The following is a 20,757-nucleotide window of genomic DNA, read 5'->3' as shown; positions in this document are numbered from 1 at the left end:
CAAGTCCAGATATTTATAAAGAACTTAAAACCCAGTGTAAATCCTTGTATGTTTTCTTCCATTTTGAGAACTGTCAGTTTATTCTTACACTGTTCTTTACCTAGAAAAAAAAATGCTGATAAGTTTTTGGTGAAGGAATTTGCCAAAGGCCTTTTGAAAACAAGTTACCTGATTGTACCTTATCACTATGCATGTTGAGATTTTCAGAGATGTCTAAAAGGTTAGCGAGGTTGGACTTATTGCAGAAGCCATATTGATTTTTTTCCAGAAGGATTTGTCTTTATGTCAGTTTTAACTGCTTTTCACCAATGTATCTTGAACTGCCCTGCAATTGATTGATTACGTGCCATCAAGTCAGTGTTAACTCTTAGTGACCACATAGATAGATAGCTAGAACAGCACATAAAGGATCTTCATGTGATTTTTTTCTTTTATTTGTAACTTAAGAAATGTTTCTTAATAGCTTCCTTTATTCTTGTTAGCAGTGCTGGTGACATCTTGGGTAGCATGTTACCTTTGCACTATATATTGTACCTGACCTTTTATTTTAGATTTGCAGTGGAGAAAGTTAATCCACTTGGTTTTCTCTTTTAGATTCCTTTTCACAAGTCCTTTGATTTTTTTAGAAGTGTTCTCTTTTGAAATCAAATATGACACTATTAAAGTTCCATAGCTTTTTTCCATCTGAACATAAATTAAGTAGATAGAATCATTATCATTGCTTCCAGCGAGTTCAACTACATATGCAGTTTACACTGATTTCCTTATACTAAAGATTTAAATTCAGATCACTTCCCTCTCTTTATTTCCAATAGCAAGTTCTAGAACACAGTCCTATAGGATACACAGTTTCTGTTTTTGTTGTAAACAGAAGTCTGTAAATATGGAGGAGGTAAATAAGGTAGCAATCTTGTTATCTGTCACCCTGATTGAAGAACCTTTTGGATTCTTCCCTGATTCTCTACCTCAAGATCACCCTTAGCTTTATTCAGGAGGACAATAATATAACCCCAATAAAATATTACTTTGAGACCTGGAATAGTTATTCACAGTGATTTTATCAAAGTGCCTGCCCTTTTTGCAGTTGTTTGATGTTATGCCCTCTTTGGTTTAGATAATAACATCCCTACTAGTAATTGGTGGATTTGGTATGGGGAATTGGTGAAAATACACTTACACGTGTATTCCCATGACTGTATTTCAATCCTTTAATCATAGTTTCAGTGTTGGAGATACTATACTGATCTAATGATATACAATACCTACAGTGATATAATGTTATACTAATCTAAAGTTGTAGTGGATTTATGTAATGGTCTAATCCAGATTAAATCTGAGTGGTATAAATTAGAAGCTTTATGCAATTTAATATCTGTTTGCATCCCCTGATGGCAGTTTAGTGGCTATATTGGAAAATATGTTAAGTAATTAGCTACATTAAATTTAGCTAATGTAAATTTAAGTTTCAGAAGATGGATGTACTCAAATATTGTTTTAAACTAGGGGTAGCCAATGTGGGTCTTACAGACATCAGTGCTCCCACATTTAGTGTCACTTTTAGTTAAACGACGTCTCTGGAGTCCACAGAGGCCCGCAGACATCCTTGGAAAATGCAGCCTAGTGCTTTGTTTGCTTTGCCCACTGCTCCAAAAAAGACAAAGACATATTGATATAGTAGAGATAGTTGCTGAGACTAGAGGGTGTGGCAGGAAGCATCCTCATCATGACAGTAATAGGCAAGCCCTCTACCATCGCAGCCATTTTGTGAGAGTGCAAAATATTTTTACCTTTATTACTTGTTGTTCTTATTATTTTAATATTATTTCATATATTATTACATATTCTCACCATTTCAAATGTGCCCAAAATGATTGGCAGTGTCCTTTCTTGGCTTCGTTTTTAAGACTAAAATCTGTACCATTGTTTTCTTTGAAAAATAGATACCTGCTTCATGACTGTTATTATGTTATACTAATTTGATTTATATCTTGCCTTTCCCCTATTACAATTTACCTGGGGATCTCACTTCATTTAATCCCCATAGCAACATCTCTGTGAGATGGGTTGGACTGAGAGAGACTCTCTGGCCCAAATTATCAGTGAGTTGCCATGATTGAAAGTGGACTTGAACATGGGTCTCCCCAGTCCTAGTCTAATATCCTAACACCTACTATATATATTTAATTACAAATTGTTTGAGCCAATTTGTTTTAAGTAAGTAGAAATGTTCTGAAGCAATGAGATAACTGAAGGTTAAACTTTGCATTTCTTTTTATTTTATTCTAAAACATTGCTTATATTTCTGTGCAAATGCATTGTCAAAGTGGTTTATAGATTTTTAAAACAAAGGTAATATAATAATATAGTCAGTTAAGTTGTAATGGAAGTAACAAACACAAATGATTGGAAAGTCCCCAGTAAAGAAATTGTGAAGAAGGTTCATTCATGAAGTTTCTAGTGCAGTGTATGAAACAAGCAGTTAAATTTTGTACACAGTGACTTATGGCTTAGTATTATGAATCAGGCCACTGGTCCAAAGCTGCAGCTGCTCTCCCATTCCAGGCAGCTACCAAGGCTTTGGCGAGACCATGTAGCAGACTTTCTGGAACAAGCTCTCTCTAAAACCCAACTGGGTCCATCGGTTGTCTGGGGCAGGCCAATGTAATAGACCAGCCTTCCTGCAGAGGGGGTTGGGGCCAGAGAACTGGAGGCTAACCAGGGAGCAATCTGACCATGACAGGGGATACACCAGTATCTCCCCCAATTTCAGAACACCCTGCCACTGCTCCGACAGAAAAACCAGGACAGGTGTATGACCACTATTATGTGTTGGGCCCTGGATGACTTGGGGCAGGCCATGGCTGTCATGGTGGCCATGAACTCCCAAGCTACCTCCAATCCCAACCCCAGGGAAGGCAAGTTGAAGTCTCCCAAGACCATAAGCCTGGGGAACTTCACTGCCAACCTGGCCATGGAGTCAAGAAACTCAGGCAGGAAGGTTGCTATGTAGCAGGGAGGCTGGTACAATAGCAACAGTCCCAACTGATCCCTCTTAGAGCCTAACTTAACAAATAGGATCTTGCATCTGGCAATCTGAAAAGCAGCACCCCTGGATGCCTCCCATGAGTCTCAGTTGACCACCGCCACCCCACCACCCCTACGCTGGGGCTTGGCTTGTGCCACATCCAGAACCCAGCTGGGCATATCTCAGAAAGGGGACTCCCCCCTCCTCTCCCAGCAACAATGTATACTTTATAGTGATTAATCTGTATTCTCTGTTACATTGTAATCTTGTTGGTTCTTATTTGTATGGTGTGTCTGCTCTGCCTCTCATTAAAATCCAAGAATGGTATATGTTGTTACAATATATTCTAAATATAAGTAGTCTTTTCTTCTCTTTTATGATAGGGTGGTACAGGAAGAAACTCAGAGATCCCAGCAACAATTACAGGATAGAAAAAACGTCAGCCGGGTTAATGGTTGTACAGATATCCTAGAGTTGCTTAGTAAAGCAAAGGTTGAATATGAACGGGTAAGGAAATTGTGCATGTTAGAATTCTAAGACCAGGTTCTAATTTTAGGATTTCTATGTATTTTAAAGGGAAATAATTACCCACAAATATGTTAAATACTTATTCTCTTTATCTGCTTCTTGGTATGTTAATTCTCTTGATTTTCTAGAAATTGAGATAAATGCTACTGGAAGTTTTATTTGCTATTACTCAGAGTTTATTCTTCTTTAGAAACTTGTTTGCACTGCAAATAGAAGTAGACAGAAATCTCAATATTTCAGTAGACCCTACTAGTACTTCATGCTCTCTGGATTTTTTTTTTTTTTACAGACTTCTACATTATTATGCTATTTATGGGTGAAATACATATTCAGTAATTGATTTAAATCCTTTTGTAACTTCTTGTTCATCACAATAATATAAAGGTGTCTACATTTCCCTAAGCCTTTTCCAGCATTGCATGTGTAGCACAGAGCTACTATTATCTAGGTTCTAAAAATGAATGGCAGCTACACCCCCACCAGCACAAAAAACCCACAGACAAGAAATATCCAATCCATAGGTCCTCATTTAATGGCCAGCTATGTTGGATATATAGGTAGCTCATAAAAATGGAAATGATATAGTACAGTCCCATTTGCTGGTAAACTTAACCACTGTAATGGGCTTCACTTCCTTGCATTTGTTGTTCATTTTTCATGTTTATATCTAGGCTATCTTTATAAAGTGATGTAAATAATGAAGTTTTTCTCTGATTGCAAATTTTGTCAATTCAGTTTTTTTGAAATAAATGTTTTAATTTTGCAGATCATTTGAGCCATGAAGTTAATTCATTTGTTTTTAATGTTTAATGCGTAGAAACATGTCGGGCACGTGCTGGAGTAATTTTATAATGGTTTTTCACCCACCATGGCATGTATTTTTGGAAACAGTTTTCTTCTCGCTTAAGTTTAGAGTAGTTCTGTAGTTGGAATTGATTTTTTATTTTGTTTTTGAAAACTCACATAAAAGCTTTCATTAAACATTGGGAAATGCAGTGATTTTTTTGATGCATTGTGATAAGACACAACCTAGTTAATTCATATTTTGTATGAGCGTGTTGTGTGCAACCAGCCACTTATAGTGTTCATCTTACCATGGTTAAACCATGTGATGTGTGAATTCTGTCAAGGAGTTATGGACCTCTAACAACAGTTAACAACAACTGGGAGAATAACACCCAGAATCCATAGTGGCAGGATCTTTATTAAGTTTTACAAAATTACCATAATTTTCTTAGTTTAAAGAATTTTTCATCAGGCAAGATTGTTAAGGAAAAAAGAGATATAAGAAGGGAAAAATGGATGAGTCTTGAAGTTGTATCTGTATATTTGTATAAGGCTACATTTTAAGCAATAGGGAGCCTTCAGATATGCAAATTGTATCATTTGGATACAAATAACCATGACATTGTGGTAGGACTATCCAAAAGCTTGCTGGGAAAAAGAAGTAAGCAGGTGTTTCCAAGTCCTCCATTTGGGGAAGTATAAATAGAAACCAGAAAAAGTTAATATTGTTTAAGCTATTGTACTAGCTTAGGAACTGGAAAGAGCACAGAGAAGAGTGACAAAGGAAGTAACGGGCTAAATCCTACAAAGAGCAGTTAAAAGAGATAAGTATGTTTAACCTAAAAAAGAGAAGCCTAGGGGGAGACATGATAATAGACTAAAATACATGAAGGGATGTCATAGGGAAGAGGGTGTGGATTTATTCTTCAGAGCGCCTGAAGGTAAGACAAGAACCAACAGTTGGAAGCTTTATTGTGAGAGATCCAAAGCTGAAATTAGAAGGAATTTCCTGAGAGCTATTAAGCAGTGGAACAGCCTCCCTCCTGAAGTTGTGGGTGCTCTATCACTGAAAGTTTTTTTTTTTTTTAAAGTTTAGACAACTATTTGTCCAGGATGGTAACAGGATTTCTGCACTGGGCGGGAGAATGGACTTAAAGACCTCCAAGGTGCCTTCCAACCCAATGGTTCTGTGATTCTATGAAAATTCAGTCAATGCCAAATTGTATAGGATTATATAGTGACAGAAAGGAATGAAGTCTCAAATCTTTTATGTTGTTGTTCTTGTGTGCAAGACTTCACTGTACACTGATCCTAGGTACTCAACTGTTCATATGGTATATATTTATGATAATATTAATGTGTTTTCTAACATGAGTAGTAGCATCAAATCATAGTACCATGTAGGATGCCATATAATTGTATAGCTGGCCATTTATTAAAAGTATGAGTGGGGAAAGGGAAAAAGAGAAAGCAAGGCAGAAAGCTTGCTGAGATCTGCTAAAGGTGTTACATAAATCATAATTATCTCATTCAGTCCAAACTGGAATTTTTTAAAAAAACCCTTCCCTTTTAATTTTTTTAGAATCAGAAGAGTGGCTTAATTTTGGGGACACAAGAAAGTAGAATTCTTATGAAGACTGAAAATACAGAGACATCGGAATATGAATCACCAGTGTTACAAGTCCAAGATCATGTATGTTAAAGTTAGATCCTAAGAGATCCACCTTTTTATCTTTATAAAATGCTATTTTAATTGGAAATAATACTTTTATCTTCATTCTAAACGTGCACATCATCTATATATTGAAAGAAGAACTGATTTACACCTGCAGAATATCAGATAGTACATTTTCGAGATAATCTAATGTATTATGGTTTCCAATTTTAAGGGAAAAGGTCCTTTCAAGCATGTGTGGATGCTCATGTAGCAACTACCTTTTCCTGGGATTGCATGGCTGCCCTCCACAGCTCCAGCATGATCAGAGAATTCAAGGTTCAAGGAGTTGCTGGCAGATGTTATGTGTACACACATGCCCACTTCAAGCCCAACTCAAATCTGAAGTGCTGCACAATCATGTTTGTTTGTTTGTTTGTTTGTTTGGCTTATCTACCACCTCAATCCAAACAGACTGTAGGCAGTGTAAAAAAATGAAAGGAATTACTGGGTCATAATCATAATAGTAATCAGATTGTCATAATAACACTAATATAATATGGCTTAATAATTAAACTAGAGCCTTGGCCAAAAACCGGCAACAGAGATTAATTACTGATTAATAAATAATAAATAAAATTGTGTTGCAGGTTATAATAAATCAGTCTTCCAGGATTATTTTATAAATGTTGCTTTCTAGTAGTTCTATTGATGGAGAAAAAATTGGTATCCAAGTTAATCTTGGAGAATCTACTAGAAATAGGCTTCAGGGCTGATTTGTGCTATTTGTACTAATGATGGTCCATTTTGGTTTACTTTACTGATGCTATGGCCTGTTTCTGTACAACTGAAGTAAAAAAAGTCTGAACAAGAAATTATGCACATTTTCCTATTTATTTTTTTAAAGTAGGCATTATACTGCGTTCTTTTTCTAGTGATGAGCTTTTGGCAAACAGGTTTCCCAATATTATGCATTTTTATAATAGTTTCCCCAATATACAGCTTTTTGCCTGTATTTTTCTTTAATACATATTGTGTGTATTTTGGAATTATAAGTCATAATAATAAGTAATGGATTTTGGGATATTGTATGTATATAACTACATAAATATATGTACAGCGGTACCTCGGGATACGAACGCCTCTACTAACGAACTTTTCGGGTTACGACCAGCTCTGGCCGCAAAAATTTACCTCGATGTGCGAACTCCGCCTCGGGGTATGGTCATTTTTCCGCCCTGACATGTGGTCCGCGGCCATTTTTCTGCCCCCGACACGTGTTCCGCGACCATTCTCCCGCCGTGCGGCGCCCAGCTATTCTCCCGCCGCGCCGCCCCGCACCCGGCCGTTCTGCCATGCTGCGCCGCGCCCGGCTGTTCTCCCGCCCCTGACGCGTGGTCCGCGGACACCAGAACAGATTAATGGTAACTACATTGAACCTTATGGGAAAATTTGCTTCGGGGTGCGACCAAATTTGAAGGGCGGAACGGATTAACCGGATTTACATTGAACCCTATGGGGAAATTTGCGTCGGGTTACGACCAACTCGGGATAAGCCCAGAGTCACGGAACGCATTAAGTTCGTATCCTGAGGTACCACTGTACTTGCACAATTAGTTTTTGGATTGTGTGTGTATTTGTGGGTATACTGTATGTATGTGTACATTTGTGTGTGAGATAGATAGATAGACAGACCACTAGAATCCAAGAATTGACTGTTAGCGAAATAGGACTCCATCATATTGGGAAAATGTGCTTTGTGTAAATACAATAATACTTTTGCAGTACTAGATGGCTCTGAAACAAACTTTTTTTTAAAAGTAGCACTTTAGCATTCATTTGTATACAAGGAGGGAAGGAAAAGTGGGTGTCTGCATGCTATATTAAACTAAGCTTCTAAACTTTTTTTTCCTAGTCATGTCAGTCTATCCCTAAACATCTAACGGTGGAAGAATTATTTGGAACTTCATTACCAAAGGAACACTCCGCAGCTCCCATTTCCAATCCAGAGAAGATAGAGAAAACTAATACCTCATGCAGAGAACACAATTTACTTTTACCCTTTTCATTTGAACAATCAACAGTGATCCATCAGCCTTTGGGGAAGCTGGATGCTCCAAGCCTCAAAAATAACTCTTTGACTTTATTACCACAGGAATGTGTACCATCCGTACTAACTTCAGCACCTTCAGTTTTACAACCTGAAGTAAATAAAGCTTCAAATTATAATGTGCATTTAAGTCCTATCCTTAATTCAACCTTGGCAACAGAAGCACCTTGCGGTCCAATGCTGCAGAGTATCAATGCAAACAATAATGTAATACAAGTTATGCAGCAGACTGCCAAGCAAATACCTTCAGTTGCGAATCAGCCATTGTGTGATATGAACCATGGTACACAAAACGTGAGTTCTGGTCAAAACCAGTTCCTAACATCAGTGAATTTGTCAAGTACAGGAGATGCTTCAAACACATCACTTCCCAATGTAGATCTTCTTCAAAAACTCAGGTTGACACCACAACATGACCAAATGCAGCAATCTCTTAATAAACCCCCAATAGCACCAAATGCTGCTTCTGCTGTTAGCCAGCTGGCAACACCAGACTGTTTCAAGGAATCCCACATCAAGCAACAGGCTTTGACTGGTAAAGTCATTCATCCCTATCAGGTAGGTTATTTGTAGGCGAACAGACTTCTTGTGAAATAATCTGTAGGTCATTGCTGAAAATGCCATCATAATTTCTTCATTCTGGATGAGTGGTGCACTTCTCTTGACCTTTTATGTCAGCCACAAGTTCAATTAATTAACATGTTGTTCTAAGCTATAGAGTTACATAACTTTTGAGTTGGGCTTTGGAAATTCTCATTGAACGTGATTCTGATTCAGTCAGAAAAACATGATTATAAAGACATATACTATGTTATTGATAATATAACAATATCAGTGTCTGTGATTTGGATAGAATAGCAAGTTGTGCTCTATCTCTGTCTCTGAGATAAATATATATAATATATAAATATATAAATATATAAATATAAATATATGATATATGATATATAAATATATCAACAATATATGGGGGGGATTTCGGAATACTACTGTTTTTGCAGGGAAGAAATTGTACATAAAATGCCTTATTTTCATTTTAAATTTGTAGGTTACACAGCAAAATAAGGAGCCTGAAACATTTCCAAATCCTAAAGTTTTGTCAAAAGCAAGCCAAGTATGTATTAAAAACCATGCATTGCAACATTGTCTTCATGGAAAAACTCCCCCATTCATCCTCTCTTAATTAACTAATCAGTTGAAGCTGCAGCATACAAAACAAACTTATTTGTCAGCTTGGATTTTTGTGTTCTAAAGAATATCTGATTCCATCAAAGATGTTTATGTTGTTATAACTTTAATATATTTTATTAGAACAGTAATACACTTATCCTGGAGAGAGTTTCATATCTTGCTAGAATCATTTGCAGCTCATAAAAATTATTGCAGCTAGCTATATTCAAAAATTTTTCTACCTTAACACTTTCTATCATTGCCTGAGCATATCTTAATAGCCTTTTATTTGTTTATAAGACTGAGTCCTTTTTTTTTTTTTACAATGAACCCAAGAAAATATAACACATTCTTATTATAAATGGCAACATAATGGTCTTTAAACTAAAGCATCCAATATATAAGAATAAACTTTGAATAATTTGGGAGTCATTATTTAATTATTTCCTCAAAGAGGTTCTTTTAATCTTGATGCAATCTTTGATTGTACTTTCAGACCAGTCACTTGACATTTCTCATTTTAATTGGGAATCTCTGCAACCTCTTTCTGTTCTGATAATAATGGAAGTAATGGACTTGACGTTATAGGAACTGGATTTATGCAATGTTCTTTGAAACAATAAATAAACATTGTTGAAATTGTTTTCTTTTTTAGGTTGCTTCTACACAGTTTGCTACAACTGCAACTACAATTGCACCTTCTGTCCTTCTTTCACCTAGTGTTTTTGAACAGTCCACTATGAAATCCTCTGAAATTGAAAACAAAGTTGGCTCATCTTCTCCTCTTACACTTGGTGCAGATGTTCAGACATTACCTCCAACAGTACTCAGTAGATCTCAGCTTCAGCAAACTTTGATACATTTAATAAAGGTACAGTTACTATCATAAGATAACAGCAGTACACAGAATCCATTGTTGATGGAGCTGCTTCCATAAATAGAAGTAGGAAGAGGTGGTTTCCCTTGACTCCCAGAGGGGTAGATTCTGGACTTCTGGAAGTCCATGGGGCAGGGAAAGTGACTTGCTTTTGGAAGCAGGCAACCATCATAAATTATTAATATGTTAATACACTGTCTGGAAATTACTTTAAAATATAAGCTTCGACTGAGAAATGAATAAGGTTATTTTCAGTACTAAAAATATTAGTATCATAAAGAAAAGTGCATAAATACATATGATTCTTGCTGGATCAGACCTAGGCAGCATTTTGGCCCAAAGTAGTGAACCACTCTATTTTTTGTTTTCTAGTAAACAGTATTAAAATGTACATTACCTACAATTATAGAGATAATATATTGTTTTCATGAGCGGTAGCTAATGATAGCTTATCTCTGATGTGTCTTATTTTCTTTTAAAGCCAGACTGGCAATGACCACTGAATCAAATTCTGAATTAAATGTACACTATTGAAATAAGTTATTTTTATCTGTTCTTAATCTTTTATCATTCTATTTCTTTGGCCCCGTATTCACTGATTACAGGTAGCCCTTGACTTACAACTACAATAGGGACCAGAAAATTTGTTGTTAAGTGCTGCAGTTGTTAAGTGAGGCATCACATGACCACACCTGATGTTATGACCTTTTTTCACACAGTCGTTAAGCAGATCATGTGGTTATTAAGCAAATCATATGGTCATTAAGTGAATCATGAGGTTCCTCACTGACTTTGCTTGTCAGAAGCTGGCTAGGAAGGTCATAAATGACAATCACGTGACCTGGGACACGGCAGCTGTCATAAATACATGCCAGTTGCCAAGCGCCCAAATTTTGATCACATGACCACGGGGATGCTGCAACAGTCGTAAGTGCAAAGACTGGTCGTAAGTCACTATTTTCAGTGCTGTAATAACTTCGGAAAGTTGGCAAATGAAGGGTCGTAAGTCGAGGACTACACATGAGATGAGAAAAGTTAATCCATGTTTTCTCCTCACCTTTTGTAATTTTGTACAAGTCTGTCATATCCCTCATTTTGTTATATGTTAACATATGTTATATGTTATATCCTTAATAATTTGTGTTAATTTTCTGTGTTTGTTGGAAATTTTTCATTTGCATATAAATTAAATTTGAAGGCAATGTGGTCACTACTTCCCAATCAGTTCAACAGTGCTTTCATTTCAGTCTTGAGACTGGACATCCCTTACAATTTAAGTATTAGACATATCTCCTCTAGTTGATTTCAGGACCAAGTAGTCTAAGTCAAGTTGTTGTAACTTGTATCTAAAGTATCTAAAACATTTTACCTTTTTCATGACAATGGAACATGTATTTAACAAACCCATATGAGGGCAGTTGAATGTTTCTCAGATTTCATTTTAACATGAACTATTCAAAATCAGCTTGGGGTCCTGATATTGTCAGCTACAATGATTGCATAGATGACTCTGCTCCTTTTGAGATTTTTAATGTGGTACTGTGCTTTCTTTAAAATTTAGAGCAGCCCTGGTCCCATTGTGTCCTTTCCTATTGTATACCAGCATTTTGTTTCCATTCTGGTTCAAATCGGGCCTGCTCCTTTGGTAGTGACCTGGTCCTAATGCTTTGTAAAGATTGCCTATCCTTGTTACACCATTGTTTCAAGCATGCACTGAGATTTCTCAGTCTTGCTTATCTAGTTGAACCAGCTAGCATTTTAGGGAAAGCTGCTTAGGAGATTGAAGTATAGGCCATCTATCTCACAACCTTACTTTGGCTTCCACCATTTCACAACTATGTTTCCTTGTGTCATTATTGTTGATGTGTAGCACACCCAGTCTTTGTTACTGTATTATCTTTGTAGTCTTCCAATAGATCTGAATCTGTTTATGCCCAGCCTTGATCTTCTAAGGTATCTAGGCAGTGCATTCCATCTGCAGCTTTCCCACCATGCAAACAGTTCCACGTATCTTTAATGCTGTAGTGCACCATGAAGTGGTTATTGTTAGTTTGGATAAGCAACAACATTTCTTTCTAAGGAAAGTACTGATTTATATACCATATATTGAGCAGGTCTTTGAGTACCCTGAACTATGCATTGGCCATTATCTTTTGGAGTGTCTAATGATACAATCAGTGATGGAAATTAGTTGATAATAAACCAATTTTAGCCACAAATGAATGGGTACTTCTACTCTAGAATTCTGCTCCAGTTCAAAAGTAGGTCTGGATTTATATAATCCCAGGACATTATTGTTGATGTGTAGCAGAACCAGTCTACAAAGTTGATTTGTGGTATCACTGACACTGTAGTAAAGCTGTCCTTTTCTAAGATGCAGCAGCTCTGTGAAGCTTTTGGGTGATGCATTTTCTCATTTGCAGAAACTTCCATCTCATGTCTCCTGGGCTTCAGGTCTTTCAAGGGAAGAGGAAGCAACCCCTTTTCTTCATAGGAATGGCTGGGATTTTTTGAGCATGTGACCGAATTCATACAAAAAAGTAGTCATGTAGATAGGGGAATTCAAGCCATTTTTTAAGTTTAAAATTTTTTTGTATCAGCTTGGATTCAAGAGATTTTTAATACTGCAGGAGCTGCAAGCAGAGCATTTATTAAATAATATTGTGTGATTCTTATTCTGTGTTTCTAGGTCAGCAGGTTTTGAAAACAGTGATGGATCATCTTCCAACTCCTTTTATTGGGGGAATTGGGGGAATAGAAATTGTGGCATTATCAAAGTGGATGAGCTGATGATACTCAAACAAGAATGATTTGTTTAAGGCCCATACCTAGCCTGAAACCCAACTGGGAGGGGTCCAGATGATCCAGAATTGTTTTGTCAATTTTGTCATAAACAAAGATACCAAAGTATTGTGCTACATTAATACATTCTAGTTTTTTTTTTTTGCACTGATATTGATAAACTTTGCATACAGATTTAAAAATAGCAAGCCACAGAAATACAGTACTCTAGTAATAAGATTGAAATGATCCCATATTAGCTCATATAATCAATGTTGTGGTCTGTAGTTTGCTTTGTTTACAGCCTGCTGTTTCTTTTTTTCTTCAGTACCACTAGTGAAACAAACTTGCTGACTTTGAAGGGAGAAAGATTCTGTGAACACAGGCTGAACTGTCAGCAATTTACATTGTAATAAGAGGAATATTTTCAGATTCCTGTCAGTTGTTTTGAGGATGTACTTTGCATTGCTTTGAGATTTAGACTGCTTGTTTTATGTGTTGTGTACCTTTTTTTGTTCATCAAAACCCTACTCTTTTTGACAATCAAGGCTCATGGAAAAAACAAAATATTTTCTGTGTATTTTCTGTGTTCTCTGTTTCGGCTTAGAATTGTCAGTCTAGGATATACAAGGGCTAATTACGAATATGAATAATTGAGGGAATGTTTATTGTTGAAGCTTAATTATAATGCAGTAAAGCTGGCAGGTACAGAAAAAATATACGGTGAATAGATGGTTTCTCTGGATGTAACAGAACTCAGTGGTTCTAGGGTACAGTAACTAGAATGAAAGAATGTGTGTATGTGTAAATGAACCCAGTCTGGATTATAACTCAAAACACATATGTGGAGCAGATGTAAAATGGGCCAAATGTAAGAAGGTAAAATCAAATACATGCAGGCACTGGGGTTTTATTTCATTTCTACATGATTTAGAATGGTCATCTAAAGGAAGCAGAGTCTTGTCAGTTACACTGCCCTAGTCAGTTACTCTTCAGGTTTCTTGGCCATTTTGGTTTGTAATTCTTTGAGTTACCAATAGAAGAGAATATGTGTAGCTCAGGATTGAATTGCAGAGTCCTTGGGGGATCTCTGAGCTTGGTTGTTTTCTTGCAAACATTTCGTTACCGGTCTAGGTAACATCTTCAGTGCATCTAAAGATTACCAGGTTAGAGAGAATATCATCAAAATACTGGTAGCCTTTAAAAGGTCAGCCTGTGTGAATGCACAGTAGTCAGTGTACAAATTGTAATCTCTGATCCAAAATATCTGTTAAAATTTTAGTATCCATATTTATCAAGAAAATTGTTCTAATTATTAGAATTCATAGTGGGATCCTGGCCTGTCTTGGTAATACTTGTGTTACTGTAACTAAAGAATAGGAATGTATTTGATAAAGCTTCACTGTATACATATATTAAAAATTAGGTAAGTGCAAAATTATCCATCTCTACAGAAAGAGCATTCTAGGGAGTTCTAGAATATTCCATTTGTTCTCTGGATGAACTATGCCAATTTGGCCATTCTGGAGAGGTCCAACTGTTTTTTTTTTTGTTGTTGTTGAAAATCTTCTGGAAGAGAAATTTCATATGGCCCAACCTGGAATACCATGAACTTACTGGAAAACTATCAAGCCACTCCCTCTTCTGAAATGGTTAATCAATATAATACAGATGAAGTATATAATATATATACCTAATAAAACACCAATATGCTTTATATACCAGCCTGTTGAAAAATCATCAGGGCCTGAAGTCCTGGATTGATAAATTTATTTGTAGTGACAATTACTTGAACAAAAGAGGTGGACTAAGTTTAGTGATGTGGTGCTATGATAACTGTGGTAACCACATGTTCGGGGGGGGGGGAAATTGATGATGATTTGGTACTGTAAAAAAATTGATGATTATAGATCTAAAATTTGTATATGCTATTCCATGTGTATCCCAAATAGATATTTGGTTTGAATCTGAAGGCCAGTAACTTCTCTCCTCCTTTCTATAGTAGTATTGTTGCCTGGAGTAATATAGTAAAATTTCTATTTTGGAAGTATTTAGCAGAGACCAAATAGCAATGCAATCTGCATTGCTCAGATGGATAAATCTTTCTCTGAGTATTTAAATGTAATTAACTGTTGCTTCTTTATATAAGTAGCAGATGAAATAACTGAAACTTGAATAGTATTTGAATTTGGTAGTGTCCCATACAAAAGATAATAATAGTTGAGTCCCTCTACAGTTTCCTGTTCCATTGCCTAAATAAAGTCTTTAAAACAAAGAAACGTTCTAAAATGTGTGTTTAAAATTTTGCCAAATAAATATCACAGGAGCACAGACTGAAATTGTAAAAACATGCATGTGGCTTGTTTTAATTTTAGATACTGAACAACATCAGGAAATAATCTAAATGAAAACAATTTCTGTACACACAAGAAAAGAAAACTCTTCATTTTGGGAAGGATTAACAGAATTCAAATGTTCTTTAAATCTTGCAAAATTTCATTCATCCAAGAATATAATTTGGGTGATGAGCTATTAAGATCTAAAAATGGATCTAAACCTTGATTTTGATCTAACTATTATGGCCTTCTGATCAGGTGTACAATATACTGAAAACAATTATACATTAGCTCTAGAGAATCACTGGCTGAGCACTATAGATTCAGGAATTAACAGTGTTCCCTTTCTGTTATTTCTTTTTCAACCATCAGCTTAGAAAATTTACTAACCAAAATCACACCATATCTTGCACACTTAGAATCACCCCTTACATAGACCTTTCCCACTCATGCTCTCTGTAAAAGCTGTTTACCTTTAGGACAGATATCATTTTTCAGGGAAAAATATTATCACCTTTTAAAACTTGACTAATAACTGGAGATCCCAACTTTTAACATTTCATGTTACAAAGGAGATTGCCATTAAATATAATTAATAGTAGAACAAGAAAGTAAACAAGAAAGAACTCATAGACTCTATTCTTCTGAGTATGCATAAATATTGTTTTATTTTTGAATTTTGCATTTTGTATAATGTTAGCTAAATTGATCATTCTGTGACTGGGAAGGAAAGATATCGTTTGAACAAATAAATATATTCCTCTGAGCAAACCTTTTACTGCTGCAAATGTATTGGATTTAATATTCTGCATGTGCTTGCATAAGCCACTGCTGTTTCATAACTCATTTCAGTTTCACTCGCTAGATTTTGTTTATTTGTTGTACGAACTATTGACCAAGTGCTAGTCAAACATTGGTACTTCTTGTACTTTCATGAGTAGTATAACACTGATGCATTTAAAGTAATGTATGTGATCCATGCTGAATTTGCAAGCTTTCCTACTCAGTTCAAGGATGAATCTTGTGCTTCTGTTCCAAAATGGAGTCCTGACAGCATTGCTTTCTATCATGGCTGGTAAAAGCTTTGTTCTTGTTCCTTTCCTCAACTCCTGAACACCTGGATTTTTCAAGGTTAGCTTTTTCATTAAATGTGCTTCCTGGACCCTCCAGTGCAAATATGTATTTATTTACAAGTGATATTATAAAGTATTTATCTCATTGGCCTGATCATATTCTATTTTTTTTCTCTCAGAATGATGCAAATTTTCTTAGTACCCTACATGAAGTCTATTTACAAGTCTTGACCAAGGATACTGATAGCATCAAGCTATAACTGCAGTGAATTGAATTCTACTGACCACCTATCTGCTTCAGAAACATTATGCCTCTCCTGTACAACTGTTACATTTTAAAGACTTTTTTTTTTTTGAGTTCTTGAAGTCTTTTTAAGCCTCCAAGAAATACTGTTCCTTAGAAATATTGTATAAATAATGTTCTAAGAAGTGGTGTAGGTTTCACTGTGACCAGTCACCAGCAGGATTTTATTTCTGTATCGGGAATATGGTCTTATGTTTAACAGCACATTTTTCTTATTGTTTTAAGCAGTGTCAAATATTTGGTCTAATTCTTCTTTACCAAACACACCCTGAATGATCAGGGCAAGTAGATGAAGAATAGCAACAGTTGTGAAACCAGCTTCAAATATAAGGAGCCATAGAAGAACTTAAGAAGATAACTCTAAGGCTTTGCGAAAAAAATGGATGTGCAGTATAACATTTCTGCTTTTAGCCTTAACATAATAACTGAATGACCCCTGGGTCATATCCACCACAAATTAGCTCCTCTATATGCAGAATACATATTCAGTTTTACTAAAGTATATGAAAAACTGATTATCAAGTTTCCCTTGAACAATACATTCAATGTGTTTTGTCAGAGAGATATATTTTTAAAAAGAACATTTTTTAAAAATTATTTCAGTGGAATATCATTTTTTTTTTCCTATCCAGGTCAAATGCCAATTTTGGTAAAGATTTTCCTGTAGAAAGGATGAAGTGTTTCTAGAGAAGCTGTTCAGTTATTGTTTGGTATAAAATTAAGAACTCCCCCTAAACTTGCATTATATACTGCTGTAAAGATCAAACTTCTTCCCAAAATAAGTCAGAATCTGATCTCTGTTTTATATGCTGCTATTGGTCTCTTTGTGATTTCTATTTATTTCATTCTGGCATGTTATAGTAGCTAGCAATACTTCAGTGATAACATATACTCAATTTACTCAAGCAATAGCAATGTAAAGGATAGCATTTTTAAAATTATGTCTTTGTTTTATATTGTGAAATGTAATTTTGTAGTCAGTTTAGCCATTCAAGTTGCACTGCTTATTTTTCAAAGCATGGTTGAAATGGAGGAAGAGCATAGTCTTCACTCCCTATATTACAGTATATTTCTGTGTAAGCCATTAAAAAGGTAGGACAGGCAAAAAAGTATAGCCTACTATATATGCCCCATTGTTTCACTAGAACCTGTAAACGAAATTCTGGAGTAAATCGTACTGGTCACTCTCAAAGTATAAGTGCGATAGTGAAGATGGCATCATTATCCAGTTGATATTTCTAATTCATCAATGAAGTTTTGATTATTGTGACTCCATCACAAATCAGTGTTTTTGATATAAACAGTGTGTTGATTTTTTTTTAACCAATCAATATGTATACTTAGATTTTGAGTGATTTTAGGTGGAAGTTTTTATGTTTAGCAAATTCTGCCTTCTGAAAGAACCTCTTCAGCCTTTGAAAGTGTTTCTAATAACATAGTATTTTATATTGGTTATATGTACAAAATTCAGGGAAATATGTGAGTAGTGACACACATATTTGACAGGCTTTAATAGTGAAACACAAAAGCATCTTTTCAGGCTTCGTAGACTTTTATAGAAAACCAGAGAGCTCTCTGCTTGTACACTGGATCTGTTGTAGCACACCCATGTATGTATATCAACAAAAAGTTTGCTTTAGTGTGGCATTCTTCCATATATATTTACATGATTACATTATCAGGCCATTAAAACTGAATTTTGTTACCCTGTTTTTTTTTTATGGACAACAAAGACATATATAGTCATAAATTATTGCAGAAAACAAAACTCAGCCATAAATGTGAGATTGGCAATAATGAAGCATATGAAGTATGATAACAGTGAATGCAAGTATTATATTAAAGATATATAGAAAAGGGTTCTCTGACATTGAATGTACTGTTAAGTTCCTCTGTCTTCAAGAATTAATGAGAAAGGGAATATTGCATTAAACAGCAATGATATATCCAGGTATGTTTGTTCCAATACACTTTTTACTCTCATTTACTATTTTGTATTGTAAAAGCAGTGCAAAAATTAATACCTGGCAGATTAGAATTCTCAGTCTTTAGGAAGTATATAAGCATCACAAAATAATTCTGTTTCCAAAGAGAATGTCCTTAATTAGAAGGTAGAATGAAAGTTCACTGATTTTTGACACTTTTGCATTGATACTGAATCCTACGCACATCAGTGTTACAACATTGTAATATGTAGCAGGCTTAAGCTGGGAGAACAGGGGTGTACGATGTAATACAAAGCACTGTTGGCAGCCTTCATTGTTATCACACTGGTGCTCTTATTGCTTGTGGTCGTGTGACAAAATGAAATGCTTTTTAAGAATTGCTTTGACAAATTCAACTGCAGAGTAAAATCACAAATGTTTACAAAGTGTGGAATCACTGGACAGCTTTAGCCTGATTACCTAATTTTTTAGTACAGGTTTCACTTTATAACCTCTCTTATTGTTCTCTGCATGCATCAGTAACAAATGCTTAAATAACCAATTTAGGCTATTAATTTTAATTCTCCTGGCAAAGTATCTCTTGAAAGTAGCTCATATTTTAGACTATATTCCAAAATGAATATACACTATCTAAGCATGTATTTTTTCACTGCCTATATGCAACTTCTAGAAAAGTTTAATATTTGTCTAAAGTGGCTTTCAAATATGCAGCTTATCGAAGACCTGATTGTTGTTTTGTAGGTAAAGATATTGTCTTTAAATTGTGCCTAATAACTATACATTTGTGACACACTTTACAGCATCTAAATATTCTGCAAAGGCCTAAGGCACAATGTGACATGGAAAAGCAGTTTGTATTTTCAGTCTTGAAATGGAACTTATATTTCAAACTGATTAAATTTTAATTTTTCCTATATTTGTTTGCTTGGGTCTATTGCATTCCCAGAACTTACTAATACCTTGTGTTAGCAAGGATATAATTATTAAGGAACTTTCAGTAAAAGTATTTCATGTGGTGTTTGGCACAAATAACACAAAACCAAAAAAAAAAAGCCCACAAAAAACTAGCAATCTCTTCTGGCTATTTAGTTGCTCTTAAGCTTATCTTAAAAAGAGGAAAGTGTGCAATATATATATACATATATATATTTCACCTCAGTTTTTGTCATATTTGCAAAAATGTTAAGATGCAATATCTTCACCTTCAGTGGGGAAAAATTGCAATAATCTTCCCCTTGTAGTTTGCTTTTGTACCAATAGCATGTCTGTTTAAAATCCATATTATATTCAATATGTGGGTTTAGTACTACAATTTGCACTCCCATGCTTACTGAGTTTGAGGAGCTTCAGATCTTTATGATCTTAATAACATTTGGGAAATCACTGGGCATAATAGTATCCCAGTGGTGCAGCACCTACACCTGAAGAATTGCAATAAACAAAATATGACCTCAGTTTCCTAGGTCTGTGGACATATAGAAAACACTAAGGGCCATTAAGGAAGAAATACTTGTGTGTATAACGCTCTCTTCCCAATCTCCTTGACTGTGTAATATAACTTGTTTATGACCCTATGCACAGTTATTGGTGGGACTGCTTGTTCAAATACACATGTTGGAATCCTTGACATGTTGACGCTCCTAGGGCAGACTGGAATGTGCCTAGTGGTTTTCAAGCAATTTTTAAATTGTCATCACAATGCATCATTAACATTTCAATATATGGGTATGTAATTTGTGCCATCATATTAAGTTGGCAAATATTAAGTTATTGCATAAATGTTTAAGAATGAACATTTTCAGTGGAAATTTTGTATGTTTGCAAATATATTTTTGTAATAAAAACTCAAAAAGACAAAAGTTTCAATCTGTCCTGAAACTTTCTTGATCAGTTCACTTTGTGAGAAAAAGCTTAGGCAGGAGACATATTGAAATTCTATCAGTTGGCTTTATAAATGTAACAATCTGGAAGCTGATTTTTCTTTTAACACACATTTTAAGTATCATTTCCAGTGTCTTTTATGGAGTTTGACTTAAAAAGTACTAATTTTCGTTATCTGATAAAATCTGTTGGTAAAAATATGATCTAACTTCATTATACTTAATGTGCTGAGCTATACTAGGTTTTATTGATAGGCCATTATCCACATCACTACAATTACTCCTCA

The 20,757-nt window shown here is 35.3% G+C and overlaps 1 protein-coding gene across 1 annotated transcript in view; it reads left to right on the top strand.

Annotated features, from left to right (window-relative positions):
- The window catches only part of DCP1A (decapping mRNA 1A), a 32,351-nt gene extending 11,902 nt beyond the window's left edge, over positions 1-20,449 (top strand). The window contains exons 5-10 of the mRNA XM_007424049.4: positions 3,409-3,532; positions 5,922-6,032; positions 7,909-8,661; positions 9,152-9,217; positions 9,929-10,144; positions 16,520-20,449. Coding sequence (XP_007424111.1) covers positions 3,409-3,532; positions 5,922-6,032; positions 7,909-8,661; positions 9,152-9,217; positions 9,929-10,144; positions 16,520-16,600 — 1,351 coding nt within the window. The 3' untranslated portion in view covers positions 16,601-20,449. The remainder of the gene's footprint in view (positions 1-3,408; positions 3,533-5,921; positions 6,033-7,908; positions 8,662-9,151; positions 9,218-9,928; positions 10,145-16,519) is intronic.
- The last annotated feature ends 308 nt before the right edge of the window (positions 20,450-20,757 follow it).

The sequence above is a fragment of the Python bivittatus genome, unplaced genomic scaffold (assembly GCF_059951505.1).
Source record: "Python bivittatus isolate LINGU-HERP-01145 unplaced genomic scaffold, Pbiv_v1 ctg000080_np1212, whole genome shotgun sequence".
Taxonomy (NCBI): Eukaryota; Metazoa; Chordata; class Lepidosauria; order Squamata; family Pythonidae; genus Python; species Python bivittatus.
Note: the sequence above shows the minus strand (reverse complement) of the source record. Positions and strands in the feature narration are given on the sequence as shown.